The sequence below is a fragment of the Amblyraja radiata genome, chromosome 31 (assembly GCF_010909765.2).
Source record: "Amblyraja radiata isolate CabotCenter1 chromosome 31, sAmbRad1.1.pri, whole genome shotgun sequence".
Lineage (NCBI taxonomy): Eukaryota > Metazoa > Chordata > Chondrichthyes > Rajiformes > Rajidae > Amblyraja > Amblyraja radiata.
This window is the reverse complement of record NC_045986.1, coordinates 30,451,826-30,472,478: the sequence shown is the minus strand read 5'-3', so window position 1 is coordinate 30,472,478 and position 20,653 is coordinate 30,451,826. Positions and strand designations below refer to the sequence as shown.

The window sequence follows — 20,653 nt, the reverse complement described above, 5'->3', positions numbered from 1 at the left end:
AGCTGTTATCGGACAACTAGAGAGCAGTCCTGAACAACTATCTACCTCATTTGGGGACCCTCAGATGATCTTTGATCGGACTTTATCTTGCACTAAACGTTATTCCCTTATCATGTATCTGTACACTGAATGGCTCTATTGTAATCATGTATTGTCCTTCCGCTGACTGGTTAGAAGGCTACAAAAGCTTTTCAATCAATCAATCAATCAATCAGATTTATTCATCACATACACAATAAAGTCCAGTGAAATTAACTTGCCAGTAGCGGTACAATCAAAAAGAACACACAATACACCATAAAATTTAACACACACACACCCACAGCATTCTTCACTGTGGTGGAAGGCACAAAGTACAGTCAGTCCTCCTGCATTGTTCACTCATGGTCGGGGCCATGAACCTCAGTCGCCGCTGTGGGCGGCCAGATGTACAGGCCCTCTCTTCTGGAAGCTAAGTCCCGAATCGGTGCTCCCCTACCGGAGACTGCAGCTTCAGGATGTTGTAGGCCGCAGGCCGGCGGTCGGAGCTCTTCTCCAGGGATCCCTGGTGAGGGATCCCGCTCCGGATGTTACATCCACTGCGCCCGCGGCTAGAAGCTCCGCAGACCACGGCCTCAAGATGTTTCACTGTATCTCAGTACACGTGACAATAAAGTAAACTTATTTATACATGCAGTCTTCAATTATATTTATGACATGCAGCCTTCAATTGTTTTATCTAATCAGATTAATGACATTCATTCACTTGCTTTTTCTGCAATTATGGAAATTTACTCTCAGCTTCCAGGCACTTAAATCAAATCTTAAAGACATTTGTCGAATTCAAAAAATATACGTCTTTCAGTTTGCAGCTGCAAATTAATAAAGGTGAAATAATAAACCTTTCTGTTTATTATTGTGAATTTTCCAGATCACTGGTATTGGAGTATATGAATGTAAATGTGATACTGTGACTTTGTTGTCATTTCATCTAGGTACTGTGTGGCAGTTAAGAAAGAGAACTACCCTGATTACCTGCCCTTAAATTTAATGTCTGGCAATGCAATGCAGGTTTACCGACAACCAGGGCACACCATCTACTTGTTGCCCACCCTTGTTCTGACAAACCTTCTCCCCTGTGAGCTGTCCTACTATGTCAAAGGCACCCCCATCAGTGGCTCATTAAAGCGAGGGAAAGATGCTGTACTACACACAGCTGACACATCTCACAACATCGAGCTGGGTAAGACACTGACCGGTTGTTTCATCTGTTTCAATGCAGGCAACATCTCCAAATTGCAAAAGAGTAAGATAGACAACACTTGATATTCTGCCCAAGCATGTTTTGGAAACTTTGTAAGATAAGATGTTTAAATGTACCATTCACGTGTGTTTGGAAACACACATATATGTTCTCTCGCTTACTCTATTAGAAGCACGAGTCTGTTTAAAGGTAGAAACTTGCAACTGAAGTGTCGTCAATGCAGAAGGTACACAAAAATGCTGGAGAAACTCAGCGGGTGCAGCAGCATCCATGGAGCGAAGGAAATAGGCAACGTTTCGGGCCGAAACCCTTCTTCAGACAGAATTTGCCTTGCCTTTCTCTTGCACATGCTGTTAAATCCTTTTGTATTTATGCTTCACTTTAAAAATATAGTTGGCTGTAGGTTAAATGAAAGGATGTGGAGGCTTTGATGTTGCAAAAGATCTATCAGGATGCTTTTTTCTGTAAATTTGTCTAAAGCATCGGGGACTTGACAGAAGTAAATAAAATATTGAGAGGCATGTATAGGGTGGATAGTCAGAACCTTTTCCAGGTGGAAATGTCAAAGACTAGAGGGCATGGCATTATTGTGAGTGGGTGGGGAGGAATATAAGGGAGATGTGCAGAGAGTGGTAGGTTATTGAAATGCGCTACCAAGGCTGGTGGTGGGAGGAGATACACAGGCAGAATGATTCATTTTGCTTCAAGCTCAGCAAAGACATCATGGACTGGATGTCCTGTTCCTGCGCTGCACTTTTGTATGTTCTATCTAAATCAAAACTCATGTGACACTATTCAGCGTGTTTCCAGCATCCTGGTCAATTTTGCTCTGAAAGTTTACCACTAAAATTAAATTAAACACAAATCCCAGAAGTGGTTGCTGTGAGGAATAGTGATACTTGATGTCATAATGCTTCATTTAATCAAAAAATAAATAAATGCTGATGCTATAAATCTGAAATGAAAACAGCATTTCTGTTCTAACGTCGTATATGCCACGTAACTGCAAAATAAACTCTTATTTTCAGAATGCGTTTAAATCTTTTTTTCTTGTCAGGCATAACACTTGAAAACTTCCCCATGTGCAAGGAGCTACTGATCCCAGCAGGGACCACTAATTATCATGTTCACATGCGACTCTATGACACCAATAAGAGCCTGTTGAATCTGAGCATTCGGATTGTGTGCAGAGCTGAAGGTTCCCTCAAGATACTTATTTCTGCCCCTTACTGGCTCCACAATAAGACGGGTAAGAAAAGGGTTCAAATTCCAGAGTAAAAATAAGTGGGCATATTGTAATACTGCAAGTGATGTGCAGAGATGAACCATCTGAAGATTTCTGTTTCATTCCCATCTTGCCACAGGCTTGCCTCTGATTTTTCGGCAGGACAATGCGAAGGCTGATGCAGCAGGACAATTTGAGGAGCACGAGCTGGCACGAAGCCTCAGCCCCCTCCTGTTCAGCTTTGCAGACAAAGAGCAACCCAACATGTGAGTGATACATGTAACACTACACTCCCAGCTTTATCTTCTATCCTCCATGTGACTATTCTCCAGTTTCAGCTGTTTGTATAAGGACAGGATACATCCATCCTTTCACCTTTGTTAAGGCCTAGCTTTAATTTTTAAGATGCCAGGAATTATAATGTTTTCAAAATTCTTACTTAAACATACTTAAATCAATATGAAATGTACATGTCTGCTTAAGTGAACCCTAAATCTAGATCTTAAAACTACCTTATTTTCACTCTTTCACAGTTATGCTGAAATCTTCTTGACCTAAAGCGTTAACTGGTTCACTTTCTACAGTTGCTGCCTGACTCATTGATTTTCTGTTTTGTCTTCACTACTTAAACTCATTCTCTAGTGTGAGACCAGTCCTTTACCTTTTCAATTTCTCTTTGCAATTGAACTGATTTGCAGTCAGTTTGTTTCTTAAAGTGACATCCTCAATTCCTTTGTGTGAAAGTTGCCACCTCCTGTATCTCACTCATTTTACCTGCAGATTCCCATCTTTATTTCTTTTCCCCACCCTCATCATCATTCATCCATCCTGAAACAATAAACATTTTCTATAATGTAGATTTAATGTAATTATTAAATACCCTTTTGTGGAGCGTTACACTTTCATTATTCTTTTTACTGAACCATTGTAAAGATCTCATGACCTAATGTAAAGACTGTTAACGGCCATTTGATGAAAGGAAAATTTTGACGATTTCTACACATTATTTTAACCATGAGCTTCAAGGATCAACACTTACTTTTTTCCACCAGCTATCTCTATCCTAGGTTCGAAGAAGGGTCTCGATTGGAAACGTCGTCTGTACATCTTCTTCCACAGATGCCTCGTGGTCCCCAGATCCGCCTTCAGTTTGTTTTTTGCACAACATTCCAGCATCGGTCATCTCCTGGATCCCTGCATCACTTTTAGCTGTGTAACTGTACGATAGGATAGAACTATTTATCTCAGGAGGGAAATTGATCAAATGTTAACCAAGACACACCAACATTGTTCACATTTTTTTTTGTTTTTTTGTTTTTGTTTATTTTATTAGAAGTTAATACAGTACAAAACAATACAGTGGCACCTACCAACTATGTCATACCGTAATCCATTCTATGTACAACCTCTAGTTTTATGTTATGAGAAGGAAGTAAGCAAGACAAGAAAAAGAAAACAATAGAAAGGGGAAAAAGTGGAAAAATAGATGGTAGAGAGTAGAAAAACGTGAAGTGTGTATATAAAAAATAAATAAATAAAATAAAAAAGAAAAAGTGGAAAGTAGAAATAGAAGAGAAGGCCCCTTAAAAGAGAAATTTTCAAATCTATATTCGGAGATGTAGATCTATCCACGTCATGAACTGAAATCAGCAATCCTTATGGTACCGCTGCATCACATGATTCCAAAAAGTCGATGAAAGGAGACCAACTCCTTAAGAATTGGTCATATTTATCTATTAGTCGGAGTCTCATTTCTACATTTCTGATGATCTTTGCAGGTGTACCATGAGGATTGGAAAGGGGATCCACCCAGATGCAGTACCTGGGTGGTGTCAGGAGTTCTCCCCAGATGGAGGCAGCGGTGTCCGAGCCGTGAAAGTGATTCAACATGGGAACAGACCAGGACTTATTTACAGTATTGGTAAGGCTGAATAAAGTTTGTTACTGACTTAATTGAGATATGTTCAGGTGTTGATGAATAGAATGTTGATGTGCAAAAGCACAGCTGTTAACGGGTTTTGTCCAGTGCCAACAATAATGTTTTTATCCCTCTACTCCTGCTTTAGGTTACTGGGTCTCCAAACATGCTTTTATATTAAAGGACACAAAGTGCTGGAGTAACTCAGCAGGTCCAGCAAACATGGATAGGTGGAATTTCAGATCAGGGCCTTTCATCAGAAAATATGCTAAAGAATGGTCCTGACCCGAAACCCTACTGAAGAAGGGTCCAAACCCGAAACGTCACCTATCCATGTTCTCCAGAGATGCTGCCTGACCCTCTGAGTTACTCCAGCACTCTGTGAAACGTCACCTATCCATGTTCTCCAGAGATGCTGCCTGACCCGCTGAGTTACTCCAGCACTATGTGAAACGTCACCTATCCATGTTCTCCACAGATGCTGCCTGACCCACTGAGTTACTCCAGCACTTTGTGTCCTTTTGCGTAAAACAGCATCTGCAATTTGTTGTTTCTAAATGCTTTTATTTTTCTGTTTCAGGAATTGATATCCGGAAGGGTAGAGGCCGTTACAGAGATACCAACATTGTAACGTTTGCACCCAGATATCTACTGGACAACAAATCCTCTCACAAACTGGCTTTCGCCCAACGGGAGTTTGCCCGAGGCCTGGTAGGCTTGTGCTTTCTGATGCTGTGTAGACAGGACACATTAAATTGTGTTTTAGAAAGGAATGTGTTACTAAAAGCAGCAGAAACTTGGAACTTACTGCAAATATTTTATTTCACATGAGCAAACTTGATGAATTCCTGCCTGTACTGCATTAGGCTTTCCCATTAAAATAGATGAGAAAAGAATTTGATAATGGGTATGGACATTTGCACAAAGGTTTTGCGTACACAAGTTTGCAAACTGTAGTGATGCAGAATCAGCAACATGAATAAGTTAGGCAGACCCAGGCAGGCTTGCTGGAACAGTTGATGTAATATGATGAGTTCATTTCATCAGTGTTATACATTGTTAGTAGCTTTTAATTGGTTATCAATTTAGCCCATCAGTGATATTGTAGAACTGCTTTTTATCCTTTCTAAAACGTTTATCTATTGTATGAATATTATACTTTCAATGCGCTACTTGGTTCTCTCCCCCAACTGCTTTGCTATGTGTGTACGCCTGTGTGAGTACAAGATGGATGCAGATAACGAGCTATTCAGCTCATTTGAGTTCATCCATTAGGAAAGATGTTACAGTCCTGTTCTCATGACATTCAAATGCACCTCCATTGCCTGGAAGAGTATTCTATCTGTTTGTCAGTGTTTATGTGAATTTGCAGATGTCAGTCCTAATCTGTGTCATTTGGCCTACCGTTGTTTAAGTTTCGCAATGTTCCTCTTATTCTCAATTCTCCTTTCATTCGCCTTTTTCTAAATTTAAAAACCTCAATTTCTTTCGTCTTTAGCAATAGCATTATAGTTTCCGCTAAGGATCAGTCCAGTGGTTGAATAGTGTTTATAAATATGTTTCATTTCATAATCCTCGCCACATAAATTGTGACTTGGGTTTCAATCTGAAATTTGAATACTTCTTGCCCAACACTTCAACAAGGTGGTAAGATAATAATACTGTTAAAGCTTGTCCTTAATAGATTAGCAAAGTCTGATCAGGCAGATGGAGCTAAGAGCACACACTAACTGTCCGTTGCTATGTGTACACCCAATGGATATTTCATTGAATTCCACCAGTTTCACCTCTTTAGTGATTTCTGGGACTTTGCTTTGAACAAATTAGCTTTAGAATACCCTGCTTTCATATGTTTATGCAAGCTATAGATATCATAACAAAAGTCATTCCACTCATTTTGCTCATCCATTAAGAATGAGGATGTAGTACAACTAACATGACACTTAACTGCTTCAGTAATTACATTTTTCACCTGAACCACCAGTCGATGTATTTTGCCTCCTAATTGGATTTTAAACCAAGAATTTGCATTTCACAAGTATTTTATTAGAATTGAAGCATTTGATGAAACACCATTTAAAAAAAAAACATAAATGGAATTTTTTCTACCTAATCTTCTTTCCTTCCTTCCTTCCTTCCTTCCTTCCTTCCTTTGACATCATTGTCCTGACAATAAATCGCTCTTGACTCTTGACACAACAATGAATGTAAACTTTCTTTTTCAGGGCACTCAAAATCCAGATGGTTATATTTCAACTCTACCCGGAGCTAGTGTAGTGTTCCATTGGCCAAGGAATGATTATGATCAGTTGCTATGTGTACGCCTAATGGATGTTTCCAACTGCACTTGGTCAGGGGGGTTTGAGGTGAACAAGAACAGTTCCTTCCACGTCAACATGAGGTGAGAAATGAAATGAGGTAGCTGAAGCCAGGGTCATTCACAGCTTAACAAGGATATTATTGACACTTAGAAATTGGTGAGATGTGCTATCAGTAAAAGAGCAGGATGGCCTTGATCTAAACTACTTATGTTGCACACTTCCTTTTTAAGGCACTTGGGTCCCCTTTACAGAAGTTATGAACATGATATAAAAATCTGTGCGTTACCAATAATATGGGCCAGCTCCGTCTGAAGAAGGGTCGTGACATCCGTTCATTCATCTGTCCATTCCCTTCATAGATGCTGCCTTCAGCATAGTTCCTTCAGCACTATGTTCAAGATTTCAGCATCTGCAGTCTCATGTCTCCACATTGGTAATCTGTTTGGAATGATTAAGACTCTTTTAGTCTCTTCACCTCGCTTCAGTGTGGTGGGTCTTTAATTTCACATCCATCACTGGACAGCTTGAGTGTCTTAGTTCCTGCCAAAACCCCTGGTGGAATGGTAGAGTTACTGGCAGATTGCGAAAAGTTAGTCATTTCTTTCATTGATTTTATGGATATTTAAGAACATATTACAGTTTGTGTCAATTGGCTTAGTGCAATGCCTTTCGTTCGGAAGGAATTTTCTCCACGATTTGATTTTGTCAAAATCTAAAATCCACTTTTTTATGTGTTTAGTTTTCCTTTTGTGTCATAATTTTGATTTTTAGAATGCTGGGGGATTTAAAAATGCTTTTTTTTTGTTGTTACAAGAATGAACAGTGGGATTAAATCCCAATGACCAAATTAGTGGAGCACATGAGCCAAATCTTTGTAGAGTTTAAAATAAACATGTTTAGGTTTAAGAGGCCAACAGCCAAATATGAGCCTTTTTTTCCATGTTAACTATTTAGCAAACCTGGGCTTTTCAATATCTGTTAGATTTTCTCCCCCACATACTGGTTAAATCTTCGCCAATTTGCCTGCTCTTATTGTGATAATTTTGAAATCAGTTCAGAAGTCTAGATGAAATGTTCATGTGCAAAAGTAAAAGCTTATTATGCTTCACATGTTTTAGCTGTTGCAGTACATGTCGTCTCCCCCTTGGCTTCACGACATATTGTATTCTGGGGTTCACACAAGTCTTTGATTTTCAATCCAATGCTGCACCACTTAAATTCTAGGTGCTGTTTAAATAAATGAGGCACAATTTGCCTCGGTGTCCAGAGAGCAGGGAGTGGAAAATTGGCACACATTTCCATTCCTGAGCTTTTTGTAGCAATTCCTGAGGGGATTTTCCATACAATCACTGTTAGACATCAACCTCATGATTAACTGTCCAAGTCAATGTCACTGTCCGCTGAGTATTAAAATATAGATTTGTGGGAAAATTACTGTAGAATATTGAAAATACCAGAGAGACGCAGTGGTAAGCAGGGAAATTGTGCAAGGAGCAAGCTGATGATTTTAACTTTGAAGGCATCATTTAACTACGTTTTGTTTTGCAGGGATACCCAAGGTAATTGCCACCTCCTCCGGGTCGAAATCACCCTTAAAGGAGCAACATATCACATTGCATTCAGTAACTCTGAACAGCTGCCACCACCCTTCCGCATTGATAACTTTTCAGAGGTAAATCACTCTTGGCAATTACTATTGCCCATGCATCCATAACACAATTCAAGTGTTACAAACACAACTCTTCAAAATGTTGCCACAGCCTGGAAATGTGTTTAGATATGCTGATTAGATAAGTGTATTAGAAGATGCTAATCTTCCTACTTAATGGCACTTCCCAGCAAACTAACCTTTGGCAAGAGTTTCAGCCATCTCCAAAATAAACTCGCCACATGCATCATAACAAACTAGGAATGTATTTGATCTTTAGGAACATTACAAAATAAGGACAGGATAGGAAAACATTGCCCTTCAAACTTGATGCTTCATTCAATCAGATCATAACCTTTTAATTTTTAGATTATACTTTGGTCTGAGGCTCCCAAAACATCAGAGGTAATTTTTCTGCTATAAGTAATTCCTGGATTTGAACACAATGCTGTCATATATCATTAAGTTATGCCTGCAGTTCCTTATAGTAAGTGTGTTTGAATAAAGTACACATACTGAATGTGCTCTCATTTGTATTTCTCATTTAATGCTTTACACACACATTTCTGAGATCTCATAAAAAATTAAATTATTTTACATCCTTTACTTATGTTGCATAAAGCCCAAGAGTCTGTACCCTTGCATTTGATTGCAAAATATTATTAATACGATCATTTCCCCTGGGGCTATCAGGCTCAGTTCATTTACTGGGTTAATGTACATTTGATGACCCTATATCTTGCTGATTCGACCCCATTCCCAGCTCATTTCAGAAGCAGCCACCATAATGGTGCTGATCCTCGGTGTTGTTGTGCCAGTGATCCATGAAATGGAATGCTTGATTTCCACAGCATTCTTTCAGTCACGTGGTTTCCCCAAAACCTTTCTGTATATTTATGTCAGTTTGCAAAATTATTCCAAAATTTCTAGCTCAAAACCCTTAGAATTATAGTCCTGCAATTTATCTTCTGATGCCTGGTTACGGCACAAATAGAATATTTTTCCCTACGTTATCTGTGCTGTGCATTTCAATAATTAATCACAAACTAAATATGAGAGAATAATGATAATGATTGCGTATATTTTTAATTAGCACTGGTTTAAAATAAGAATGCTTAAAGCTATTTCTGCAGCTGCTCACCCGCTGAGTTACTCCAGCATTTTGTGTTTAACGCGAGTAGGTAGGCAGAGGAGGAATTGTTCTCTCAATGTCATTGTGAAGTATGTATCTGCCTTCACATTAAGCTCCTAATCTCTCCTCTTTCACTGTTGCATCAGGTTGCGATTATTTTCAATCAACATGGTGTGGTGGAGCCAAGGCTAAAGACAGAAGTAAAACCGTCCACTTCACTAGATTATGCTTGGGATGAGCCTGTTCTTCAGCCTTTTATCACATTATCAGTGAAAGGGGCAGGCTCATCAGAAATTACCTGTGATATGAATGATTTTAAAGAGTCCAAGCAGCTTTATTATGAGAATTTCATCTACATTGCTGCCTCCTATACCTTCTCTGGGTAGGTTTTTACATATTGGTTGCCTGGATTTATGTTTCATTGGAATAATGTTCATTGTTCGTTACTGATATCAATTATTTAAATAGAGCTTCAGGATGAATTTAGATGGTCATCATGAAACTCGTAACAGTTTAAGCTGAAAGGAAAAAAATCTCAATATCATTGCATGTATTTATTATAGCCACCATATTCATTGCATTGTATATAAAACTTTTAGTTTTCATTCAGGGTGAACAGTGAGAGAATAAATGTGTAATCAAGGTAAATAGATGTAAGATTTGGATAATAATCTTTGCTTGTGAGTACATCTACCTAACTTTATTTTTGAAATTGCTAATGGCTTTCATGACTTCTAGTTTCTTCCCACTTCAAGATCAGTTCAACTGGTGGATCAATGAGTTCATGATTTTGAATACCATTTAACTGGTTTAAATATTCCCAAAGGAGTCCTCATGCCAGGTGGCGCTAACTTAAAATTCTAAAATATTGACTAGAGCTGATTGGAACTCTGTTTTTAAGATTCTTAGAAAGTCTAAGTTTCGTAACTGCTTGTTTAGTGTCATGTGTACCAAGATACAGTGTAATGCTTTTTTTGTTGTGTGCTGTCCAGTCAGCGGAAAGACTAATACATGATTAGAATCAAGCCATCCACAGTGTACAGATACACGATAAAGGGAATAACGAAGGTACACAAAAAAGCTGGAGAAACTCAGCGGGTGCAGCAGCATCTAAGGAGCGAAGGAAATAGGCAACGTTTCGTCCCGAAACGTTGTCTATTTCCTTCGCTCCATAGATGCTGCTGCACCCGCTGAGTTTCTCCAGCTTTTTTGTGTACCTTCGATTTTCCAGCATCTGCAGTTCCTTCTTAAACATAAAGGGAATAACGTTTAGTCCAAGGTAAAGTCCAATTAAAGATAGTCCAAGGGCCTCTGATGAGGTAGATGATAGGAGGTAAAGGGGATGGATAAATAGATACAAGGATCACCCCCATTTCAAATCTGCATGGATCTAGAGGAAACTAAGGAACCTTCAACTATAAACTCAGAATTCAGGGCACAGTTTGAATTAGGCTTAATGAATAAGCCTTTCAAAACTAAAATAGCTGATCCTTGTATTTTGAATATAAAATATATTTGAAATTGGATGAAATGGCATTGTTTTGATGAATATATTGGACATGACTCACTGGCATTTGCTTTGGAATGTAAGCCCCAACATGGAGTCGTGAGTACTCAATCAGGTCTGACATTAGTGCAATGCTAAAGATACAGTGGGGGTGTTTGTGTAAGGTGTCAATCTGAAATCCCATCTCCTGGCAAGTGGAATTAACCCTTGGTACCATTTCAAGATGATTTATTTTTAAGTACAATATTTTTATGAAGCTACGACTCGTATTAGCTATTGAACAAGTGACTCCATCTGTTCTTCATTGTCTGTGAAGCAAGTGTGCGGTTGTGTAGTGATGTACAGGCGCTTGATGGTTCTTCCTTAATAAAATGTTACATTTGTGTTGTTGTATATTTAAATCAGGCTTGTGGAATCCTCTGGAAGGCCTGTTGCTCAAGGTTCAGGGAAGAAAAACGTTCGCTGTGCGCAGCTAGTGCTGGATGTTGCACCCAAAACTGGAAGAGTAATCCTGAAGAAAAAGGTAAAAGGAGAAAAATATAATCTGTGAGGAAATCATCATATTGAAAGCTGTTCTTTCTTTGGAAAATGTCTTTCAGGGGACAGTACTACCTCGTCAACTGTTAATCACAGAGACTGCTAGAAAGCAAGTGTTGCCAGACTATTTGCCAGTCTAATAGGATTGCAAATCAGGCCAGTTATGTTGTAACTAGTTTTATTCCCTCCAAGCCCAGGCACTGAATGTTAATCATGTGCATGAAGGTTTGTACATGAAGAATGGCACGTTCATTGTAGGTGGTCAGTCCCCTTAAACTATAGCCCAGCGAGCATTTACCTTTTGGGGCGTAAATGTTGGGGCAATCAGAAGAAAAGATCACAGTTAAATTAACTTTATTCAGTGACGTCATAATTTTGTCATACTTTGATTAGCTAGTGTTAAATTATAATTTTAGCGTGTATCCCGTTCTTTGCTTTACCTGTTAACCATAATCAAATTCTGCTAAAATCTAGGAACCAGGTAAAAGATCACAGCTTTGGCGCATGACTGGTAGTGGGATGTTATGCCATGAGGGTTCTTCTCCTCCTCATAACCCCAACAAACCCTCTTCTAGTAAACCGCCAAACTCTGGGTTGGTCCTCGACATTGCAGGCGTGGCTGCTGTCACCGACTGCAGGTAACGTTTGCTAACTGTCATCGGGTGAAGGAGACAACGTTTAATTCTCATTCTTCACTTTCTTAAATGTTGTGGTATAAATTGCTGCTCATTTCTTGAGGCACATCTCTCAGTTGTCAACAGCCATTTGTCTTTCATTAAAGTATCATGAGGTTGACCGATTATACCAGCAATTGCTTGATTGCTTCTGTGGATTGAATATTCAGGAAAAGCCTTTCCTCAGAGTGTTAAAAAGGCTGAGGTGGTGTCCGCAGTAATGAGACTTTAAAATCCTGTTAAATTACTTTCTCATGACGGTTCAGAGCATCATCTAGTTTAACATTTTGATGAATTTGGCTGCCACAATTCAGCACTTCTTTGTTCCATTCCAATGACTGAATAGAATATAACTCATTGCTGCTCCATAAAATGAATTACAATCCTACTTTTTGTTTGTTTTTCTTTCTTCTTATGAAGCAATACATTTAGAACTCCAGGTGCTGATCCACAGGGCTATTCTTAAATCTTCAGTGATTACAAACTGGCAGTTCAAATAATTAACATTTATATATATATATATATATATTATATTTACTTACTTACTGTACCTAAAATAAGTGTATAGACATAAATAAAATGTTGTCCTCCTCTGTGTGTTGTAGGTATGAGCCACTCATGCTGAGAAATCCTGACCGACGTCGGGGCACCAGCCAGAGTTGGTATTTCCAAGATGGGCGTCTGAGCTGTGGCCAAACAAGAATGGTAGTACAGGTAAAGAGAAACAACATTGGCAGCATAAACCCTCGTTTAGTGAAGGCAGAACCAAAGTACTCGTTTAACTGTTCTGCCATTTCCTTGTTTCCCATTATAAATTCACCTGTCTCTGACTGTAAGGGACCTACATTTGTCTTCACTAATCTTTTCCTTTTTTACATATTTTAAAAAGTTTTTAGAGTCAGTTTTTATATTCCCCGCTATTTAGTAAATAGTTGAGACTCCGTGGCAGATCTTTGCAAGATGTCACATGCCACGTTTTATGAATTGGGTGACCTGCCTATTCACCCAGTCATTTCATAGCTGGTTCAATACTTAGCTCACTTTCCATGAGTTTGTCATGAGAGGTTTTTATCAAGTGCCTTCCACACATGTAGGTAACGTTCATAGACATTTCTCAGACTGCCGGGTTTTTTTCACCTCTCCAAAAGAGACCTGTGTTTTATGAATCTGTGCTGATTTTCCAAATATCTAAAACATTCTTCAAAGCAGAGATAATTGAGAAAACTAGTCTGTCCAGCACTGGGCAGTTAATTTCACCTTCAAAGCACTTTTGTCATTTCTGTTTCCATTCTCATGGGGATTTCCTCCAGCACCATGTCTTTGCTAATGTTTCTCACAAGCATTATTACATTTTGGAATTCACCCTTGATCCTGATCCTGATTCTGTTCTTCTCGGCATTTGCCTGTTCCCGCGAGAATTAATAAGCAACACATTTTACTTCTTCCTGAGTAAGGGACACTAGGTCCAACTGCAGCACCTCAACTGGCTGAGATAAATGAAACCAAGACTCAAACTCACTGTCTGCAGTTTGAAATTATTTTACTTGGTACAAGAAAAACGAGCACTTGAGAGGAGTTTAGGCAAGAAGCCAAAGCTGGCGGACACAGAAAAGCTAACCACTTAGTGGTGACACTTGGTGATTTGTTGCTTGCAACATGTTACAGCCTGTCATTTATTTTAGCCGTGGTTGCTTTTCCACAGGTAGTAATGTTCTTTTGTGCAGAGCACACCTGGGATAGACAAGCTGATTTACTGGATTTGTTCAGATCTGTTAATTTAACTTTTTGGGAACGTTACATTCACAGTTACGGAACTTGAACAACAGGTCAGGTTTACAGCAACGACTGGCAATTTTTAACACAGGAAGACACCCTGAGGCGTTTCACAGAAGCAGAACCAAGGAGAAAAAATGACACTGATAAAGAGAGAGATATTTGGGAATGGTCATTAAAAGCTTAGTGCTGCACTTTAGGATACAGGGTTTAAGAGGCTCTAATAAAGGGGCTGGCAAACAGGATCTGACACTTACAAGCTTGAATCCACACACACCAGAGAGAGGGAGGATGCTAAAGTTAGGAATCGGATTTCTTACATATTCAGTGGAGGTTATGGAGGTTACAGCAATGGGAGGAGCAAGGCATGGAGGCATTTGAACAAGAGAATGAGCATTTTAATTTTAAGTTTTTGGCAAACTAGGTTAGCACAATACTGACAACTGATCAGAACAGAGAACAGTACAGGAACAGACCATTTGGCCACAACGTCACTGTGATTGATTTTGCTTTTGATGCTTTAGCCAGCAAGTTCAGTTTAGAGATACAGCGTGGAAACAGGCCCTTCGGCACAATATATCTCCCCGTAAAACACGTGCTCTGTGTTATCCCATTTGCATCCTACGCACTCGGGGACATTTACAATAGCCAATTAACCATTCTTTGGAATGTGGGAGGACAATAGAGCACCAAGAGAAAACCCGCATGGTCACAGGGAGAACATAAAGACTCCACGCAGACAGCATCCATAGTCAGGATCAAACCTGGGTCTCTGGCACTATAAGGCTGCATATCTACCATTGTACTACTGTGCCGCCCTTGTATATGCGTTTCAAATAATCATACAACTCATATGTACAACACTTTGGTCTAGTTGTGTTCTAACTGGAACTTGTTTATTTGAGTGTGTGAATGTGGTGCAAAGAATCTTAAATCTCTGATTTATCTAGATAACCAAAGGCATTTCAGGCTTGTACGATGGAGCAGAGGTGGTGCTGGGTCCAGAACCAACCCTTGGCCTGGAACCAGTTCCAGTGGAGCAACAGTTCATCAACCAGAAAATGAGACCTGGTTCAGGAGTTCTCTGTTTGCGAGTAATTCCTGATGGTCCTACACGTGTGTTGCAGGTATGCTGATCACAAGCGGCTGCTTAACCAAAATGTATCTTCTTCATATTTCCTTGCAGAACATATTTTTAACAGGTGACTTTTTCCTTCTGGATTATGATTCCACACATCAAACAAAGCATAGTTCCCCATCTTAATCATCATCTGTTAAGAAGAATTCTTTCCTCTCCCTCCAACTTTGCCATGGGCTCCGTGCTGCACAGCAGTTATTTTCAATCTGCTTCTGGTGCACTTGTTCCTGAATATCCTCATCCCTTCCTCTAGTCCAGCCTCTACCAATATTTCTTCCAACAGTTTCTGCTACTTGAGTGATCTTTCTTATATGCAACCACGATATATCTCCACCCATTCCCCAGGCAACCTCGAACTCAAACACCAGTCCAGACAGTTTGTCACCACCCACCTCTTATTTGGAAAAGCCACTCTTTCCTCAGACACTAAGATTCCAATTATGTTCCATATGTTTTCTGTTTAGGGTGGAGAAGATATATGTGTGTGTGTAATGACTGATTGCACCACCTCCCTGCTACACTGGTGGCTGTCAGTACTCCTTCTTGCACTTGCTCTCATTTAAGAAATTAATGTTAAGTGCTTTCAATTTCCATTTTGTCTTTCCTGCTCCAATCCATTCATGCTAGTTAATTTTCTTCTGAGAGATCACAAAAACATGTTTTTAATATTCCTATGCTTTTTTACATTGCCCTCTTTCCGTCTTTTCCACCTGTTCTGTTAAATATTCTTTTGGTGTCCTTTTGTTGATTCATTGAGTTGTTCTTCTGTCGTTCTTTTCAATAGGTCATCCAGTTAATTTCTTCCGCTTTCTCTTGGTATTTCATTCGTTCCTTTATCCCTTCCCATTTTCATCCTCTGTCCTTCAAAATGATGTTATGTAGCATCTTTCATGAGTTGTGGACAATCTAAGTGTTTTACAGCAAGTATTTTTGAATTCTAAGAAACATGGCCACGGTTCTGCCAGCAGCAAGCTCTTATTGACAGTAATTTAATAGTGTTGAGATAATCTTTTATCCAACGTTTCTTGTACAATTGGATCTTTTATGAAGTGGGCAGAATCAGTTTAACATTTATTTATAAAGACATACTTTCAACAATACAGCACAATTGCACAGGTCTTTGGAATAGTATTTGCACCCTCACAATCTTCTGACAGTGATAGAAACAGAGACATATCTGACACCTTTATTTTTAAGAAGTAACTGCAGATGCTGGAAAAATCGAAGGTTGACAAAAATGCTGGAAAAACTCAGTGGGTGAGGCAATATTCCTTTGCTCCATAGATGCTGCCTGACCCGCTGAGTTTCTCCAGCATTAATGACACCTTTATTTGCTTATTTTTCGGTTTTGAATTCTAACTATTATGTATTTATAGTGGAAAATTAAATTCTCCCTTCCCTTTGATGCTCTCTCAGCATTTTCTATGTAAGTTTAGTTTGTGGATTTTGTAGAAATTTTGAATGGCAAATTTGTTTCCATTTTATGTTTGTATTTTATATAATTACTCTGTTCCATTGGTTCTGTACTTTCTGAACTGGTTGCTAACTTTGTTGGTCGTGTGACCATCTTGGCTTGTTGTAGATTACTGATCTACAGCATCGCAGAACCAATCGTTCCCTCACAGGGACCGAGGAGTGTCCGATCGCCGAGGTTGGTGAAATTCGGAAATTGAAGAACCTGGAAGCTGAACAAGAGCTGGAGGTGTGACTATGTTCCATTTCAGTTTTTAGTTGTAATCTTCCGATGTGTTTGATTCAAAACAAACAAGAAGTTTCCAAAACTCCTTGTCAGGGCACAGAGGAACAAGACAAACTGCCCAGTCTGAAACAATACGAGCAGTTGTTAACAGACTAAAATAAATGTAGAAGGTCGAAAAAAATGCTGGAGAAACTTAGCGGGTGAGGCAGCATCTATGGAGCGAAGGTATAGGTGACGTTTCGGGTCGAGACCTTTCCAGAAACTCAGCGGGTGAGGCAGCATCTATGGAGCGAAGGAATAGGTGACGTTTCAGGTCGAGACCCTTCTGGTATCTTTGCTAAACTCCCTCCGTAGCAAGAACATTCTTTGTCAGATAAGTTGAACCAGCTGCACACAACAGTCAAGGTGTGGCCTCCCCAATGCCTTGTACAACTGTTGCCAGGCATGGAAATCGATATTAAAACATGGGGGGGACCGGGGGACACAATTTCTTGGTGGCCGCGCGCGCATGCGCACACGCACACGCACACACACACACACACACGCACACACAGACACACACACACACACACACACACGCCCTGTGCACGGTAATTAGTGACGGGTGCCGGCAGTCGCGGAAATATTCGCGTAAGTGGTACAGGCCCTTTAATTTCCCATCGAGTCTTCAGCTCCCACTAGTCGAGATGCAGGTGCTTTGTGATAAAATCATTGAAGCTTTTTCCTAAGGTGGATTTCCTTCTGAAATGTAGCTACCTCTGTGGCAATTGCTATATGTAGCAATACATGTTTCACAAAACATTGGGGGGGGGGGATCGTCCCCCACCTCTGAAAACATGGAGGGGACCCGTTCCCCCCCCCCTGAGATTTCCGCCCGTGACTGTTGCAAAGCATTCACAATGAAAGTACTCCATCATCAGTGGAGTGAATAGTCCATGTGGTGTTGAAATTCAAGTCCTGTTTCTTTTTTTGTTTGTCACACATTTTCCACCATATTCAGTGACCAATACAATCGGTACATATTGATTTAAGACCCAATCATGCTTCTCTGTGATTGTCCATCGGTGATTTTTCATACAAGTGTCACACGTAAAATGGCCTTTGGGGGAAGTGTCAAATGCCTGTAGAACACTGCCCAAGAGTTAACGCCCTCTGGAGAATGAATCATTTTATATCACTCCATAGAAGGAAATCAACTTTGATGGAATTAAGTATTTTACCTCTTTAAAGAAAGGTGTATTTTGCTGTAAATCTACAGGTTTTAGTGAAACTGGATGGCGGAGTTGGTGTATCGTTGATTAACAAAGTCCCTGAGGAATTGGCATTCGCCACTCTGACAGGGATAGATGTTCGTTACACAAAGGTCGCCACTGGTCAGATGCTCGAGGTCAGCATTCAGGATGTACAGGTAACGAGGCACATCTTAACCATACTTTATAGTCAGCACTTCAAGGCCTCAAATTTGATCATTTGAAGATACGTAAAAATGGTACGCACAATACAGACCGCAAGCTGGATTCTCCATGACTTGTGTTGCACATGCGTCCTAGGCAAGGAGACAGACAATGAGACGATTGAGGGCCAGCAATGTGCAGATTATGCAGCTGTCGATGTTTGTCGTTCAGTGCAAGCAAAAATATGAGCTGTGTGTGGGGGAAACAAAGGCAATGGGATTAGTTTTGGGTTCTTCAAAAAGAAAGCTGGAAGAAATATTGTTGAATAGCCACATACAGCATTGTAAATTATGAAGAGGAGGAATTTCCATATGGATTGGATAATTATCCATCAGTGCTGGATGTTTCTACTCGTGGGAGAGTCTAGGATCAAAGGCCACAGCCTCAGAATAAAAGGACGTACCTTTAGAAAGGAGAGGAGGAGGATTTTTTTCAGCCAGTGGGTGGTGAATCTGTGGAATTCAATGCCACAGATGGCTGTGGAGGCCAAGTAATTGGGTATTTTTAAGGTGAAGACATGTTCATGATTAGCAAGGGTGTCGGGGGATATGGGGAGAGGGCAGGAGAATGGAGTTGAAAGCGAAAGATAGATCAGCCATGATTAAATTGTGGAGCAGACTTGAGCTAAATGGCCTAATTCTATTCCTATAACTGTCTACCAACATTTACTTGTGTAAGAAAGAACTGCAGTGCTGGTCTGAATCGAAGGTAGACACAAAATGCTGGAGTAACTCAGCGGGTGAGGCAGTATCTCTGGAGAGAAGGAATGGGCAACGTTTCTGGTAGAGACCCTTCTTCAGACTGAAACGTCGCCCATTTCCTCTCTCCAGAGATGCTGCCTCAACCGCTGAGTTTCTCCAGCATTTTGCATCTACCTTCGATACCAACATTTACTGTTGGCATCTAAAGATCACTAAGTTTCTTTAAGATGTAATATGATATTTTGTATTGGAACAGTGTGTGACCAATTATAAATGCTTAAGATGTCTCTACTTAGACTGGCTTTTGAAAAATATGGTGTTTGGAAACCATTCAGTTTTGTAGTGCGAGAACACTCCTTTAGAAAATATATTTTGATAAAGGCTACTTATATTTTGCTTCCTTCTGTTTGTCATAAGATTGATAACCAACTTTTGGGAACAACACAACCTATAATCCTTTCTCTAACACCCAACACCCCTGAAAGTGAAACCGAACCCGTGGAATTTGGTCCTGCTGTTCAGATCAACGCAATGAAGATCCCAAGCAAGAATGCACTGACTGAACTCTTCAAGGTGAGTCTTGAATGAATCAGTATACTGAAGATTGACTTGGTCCATATTTATAAGTAAAACATCTAACAACACAGCAAATTACTTGGAATGTGTAGCAAATAAACAAGTTGTTGAACTAACCTGTCCATTATACACAAATTTCCTCCCACCCCCACTAACCTGTCCATTATACACAAATTTCCTCCCACCCCAAACAGCATCGAGCAAAGAAGAATAGTCTCCTGCTCCTAAATGCTTATTTGCAAAGGTATTAAGTGTTGCATGTCAAGACTGCATGAATTGGAGGAGCTCAGGTTTGATCTCTGGACTGATTTTGCAGATCGTAACTGGGGCACATGTTGTCGTGCTCTGGTAGATCTTGGCATCTCTGAATGCAGGAACACTTAGCTAGGATTAGTCGCTAGCAGCTGGCCCTTGCAATAATAGTCTGGAGTGTGGATAGCGAGTGAGGACATGATCAGATTTGGCTGGAAGGCACTGCAGAATGATCACTGCAGAATAACCTGCCAACATATCATCTTGCATGTGAAGGAAGCAGTCTGGATGGCTTCCAACCAGTGAAGCTTTGAGGAGTGACATATTATGTACAGCAAGGATGATCACCAGGTGGCGATGACAATCTAGAAATCCAGCTAAATTACAATGTCCATGCGTGTGGAATGTAAAGTCACCCATCTCACACCGTGTTTTATTATCCAACCTTTGGTGTTTCAGCTGCAAGGAAAGAAAGGTATCCTACAGATTTAGAATAGAGGCTCAAGACTAATTCAGTATTAGCTTCCATTCCTGGAGGACTTTCAGCCAAAGCTGTCATCCCCAACTCATCAAAACTGAGGCATGCTTACTTTAGCGAGTATTATTACCTGATAGGATCACAACTGCACGTAGCTCTTCAGTCTGATTCAATCTGTTCTTCACAAACCCTCCCTATCTGTGATGGTTAGTCTGAGTGGAAAATAGCCTCTTTATAGATTGGGTTCTCGGTGTAGCGCTAAGTACTATGGTCTTCATCTGAATAAATATCTCCATGAGGAGTTTGTCTTTTAAAACTGGCTTAATGTAATAGGGACAAAAGATTCACTTGAATGATACCAGATAGTATTAAAAGAG

At 40.0% G+C, this 20,653-nt stretch overlaps 1 protein-coding gene across 5 annotated transcripts in view; it reads left to right on the top strand.

The window, feature by feature from the left end:
• Positions 1-20,653, top strand: part of vps13d (vacuolar protein sorting 13 homolog D) — a 181,853-nt gene that overhangs the window by 86,821 nt on the left and 74,379 nt on the right. For all 5 annotated transcript variants that reach the window (XM_033048439.1, XM_033048438.1, XM_033048441.1 and 2 more), the window contains 15 exons: positions 975-1,222; positions 2,301-2,492; positions 2,608-2,734; positions 4,247-4,389; positions 4,967-5,097; positions 6,612-6,787; positions 8,256-8,379; positions 9,634-9,869; positions 11,400-11,517; positions 12,006-12,169; positions 12,811-12,919; positions 14,929-15,105; positions 16,699-16,818; positions 18,074-18,223; positions 19,388-19,543. In XM_033048439.1, the coding sequence (XP_032904330.1) occupies positions 975-1,222; positions 2,301-2,492; positions 2,608-2,734; positions 4,247-4,389; positions 4,967-5,097; positions 6,612-6,787; positions 8,256-8,379; positions 9,634-9,869; positions 11,400-11,517; positions 12,006-12,169; positions 12,811-12,919; positions 14,929-15,105; positions 16,699-16,818; positions 18,074-18,223; positions 19,388-19,543 (2,371 nt within the window). The remainder of the gene's footprint in view (positions 1-974; positions 1,223-2,300; positions 2,493-2,607; positions 2,735-4,246; positions 4,390-4,966; positions 5,098-6,611; positions 6,788-8,255; positions 8,380-9,633; positions 9,870-11,399; positions 11,518-12,005; positions 12,170-12,810; positions 12,920-14,928; positions 15,106-16,698; positions 16,819-18,073; positions 18,224-19,387; positions 19,544-20,653) is intronic.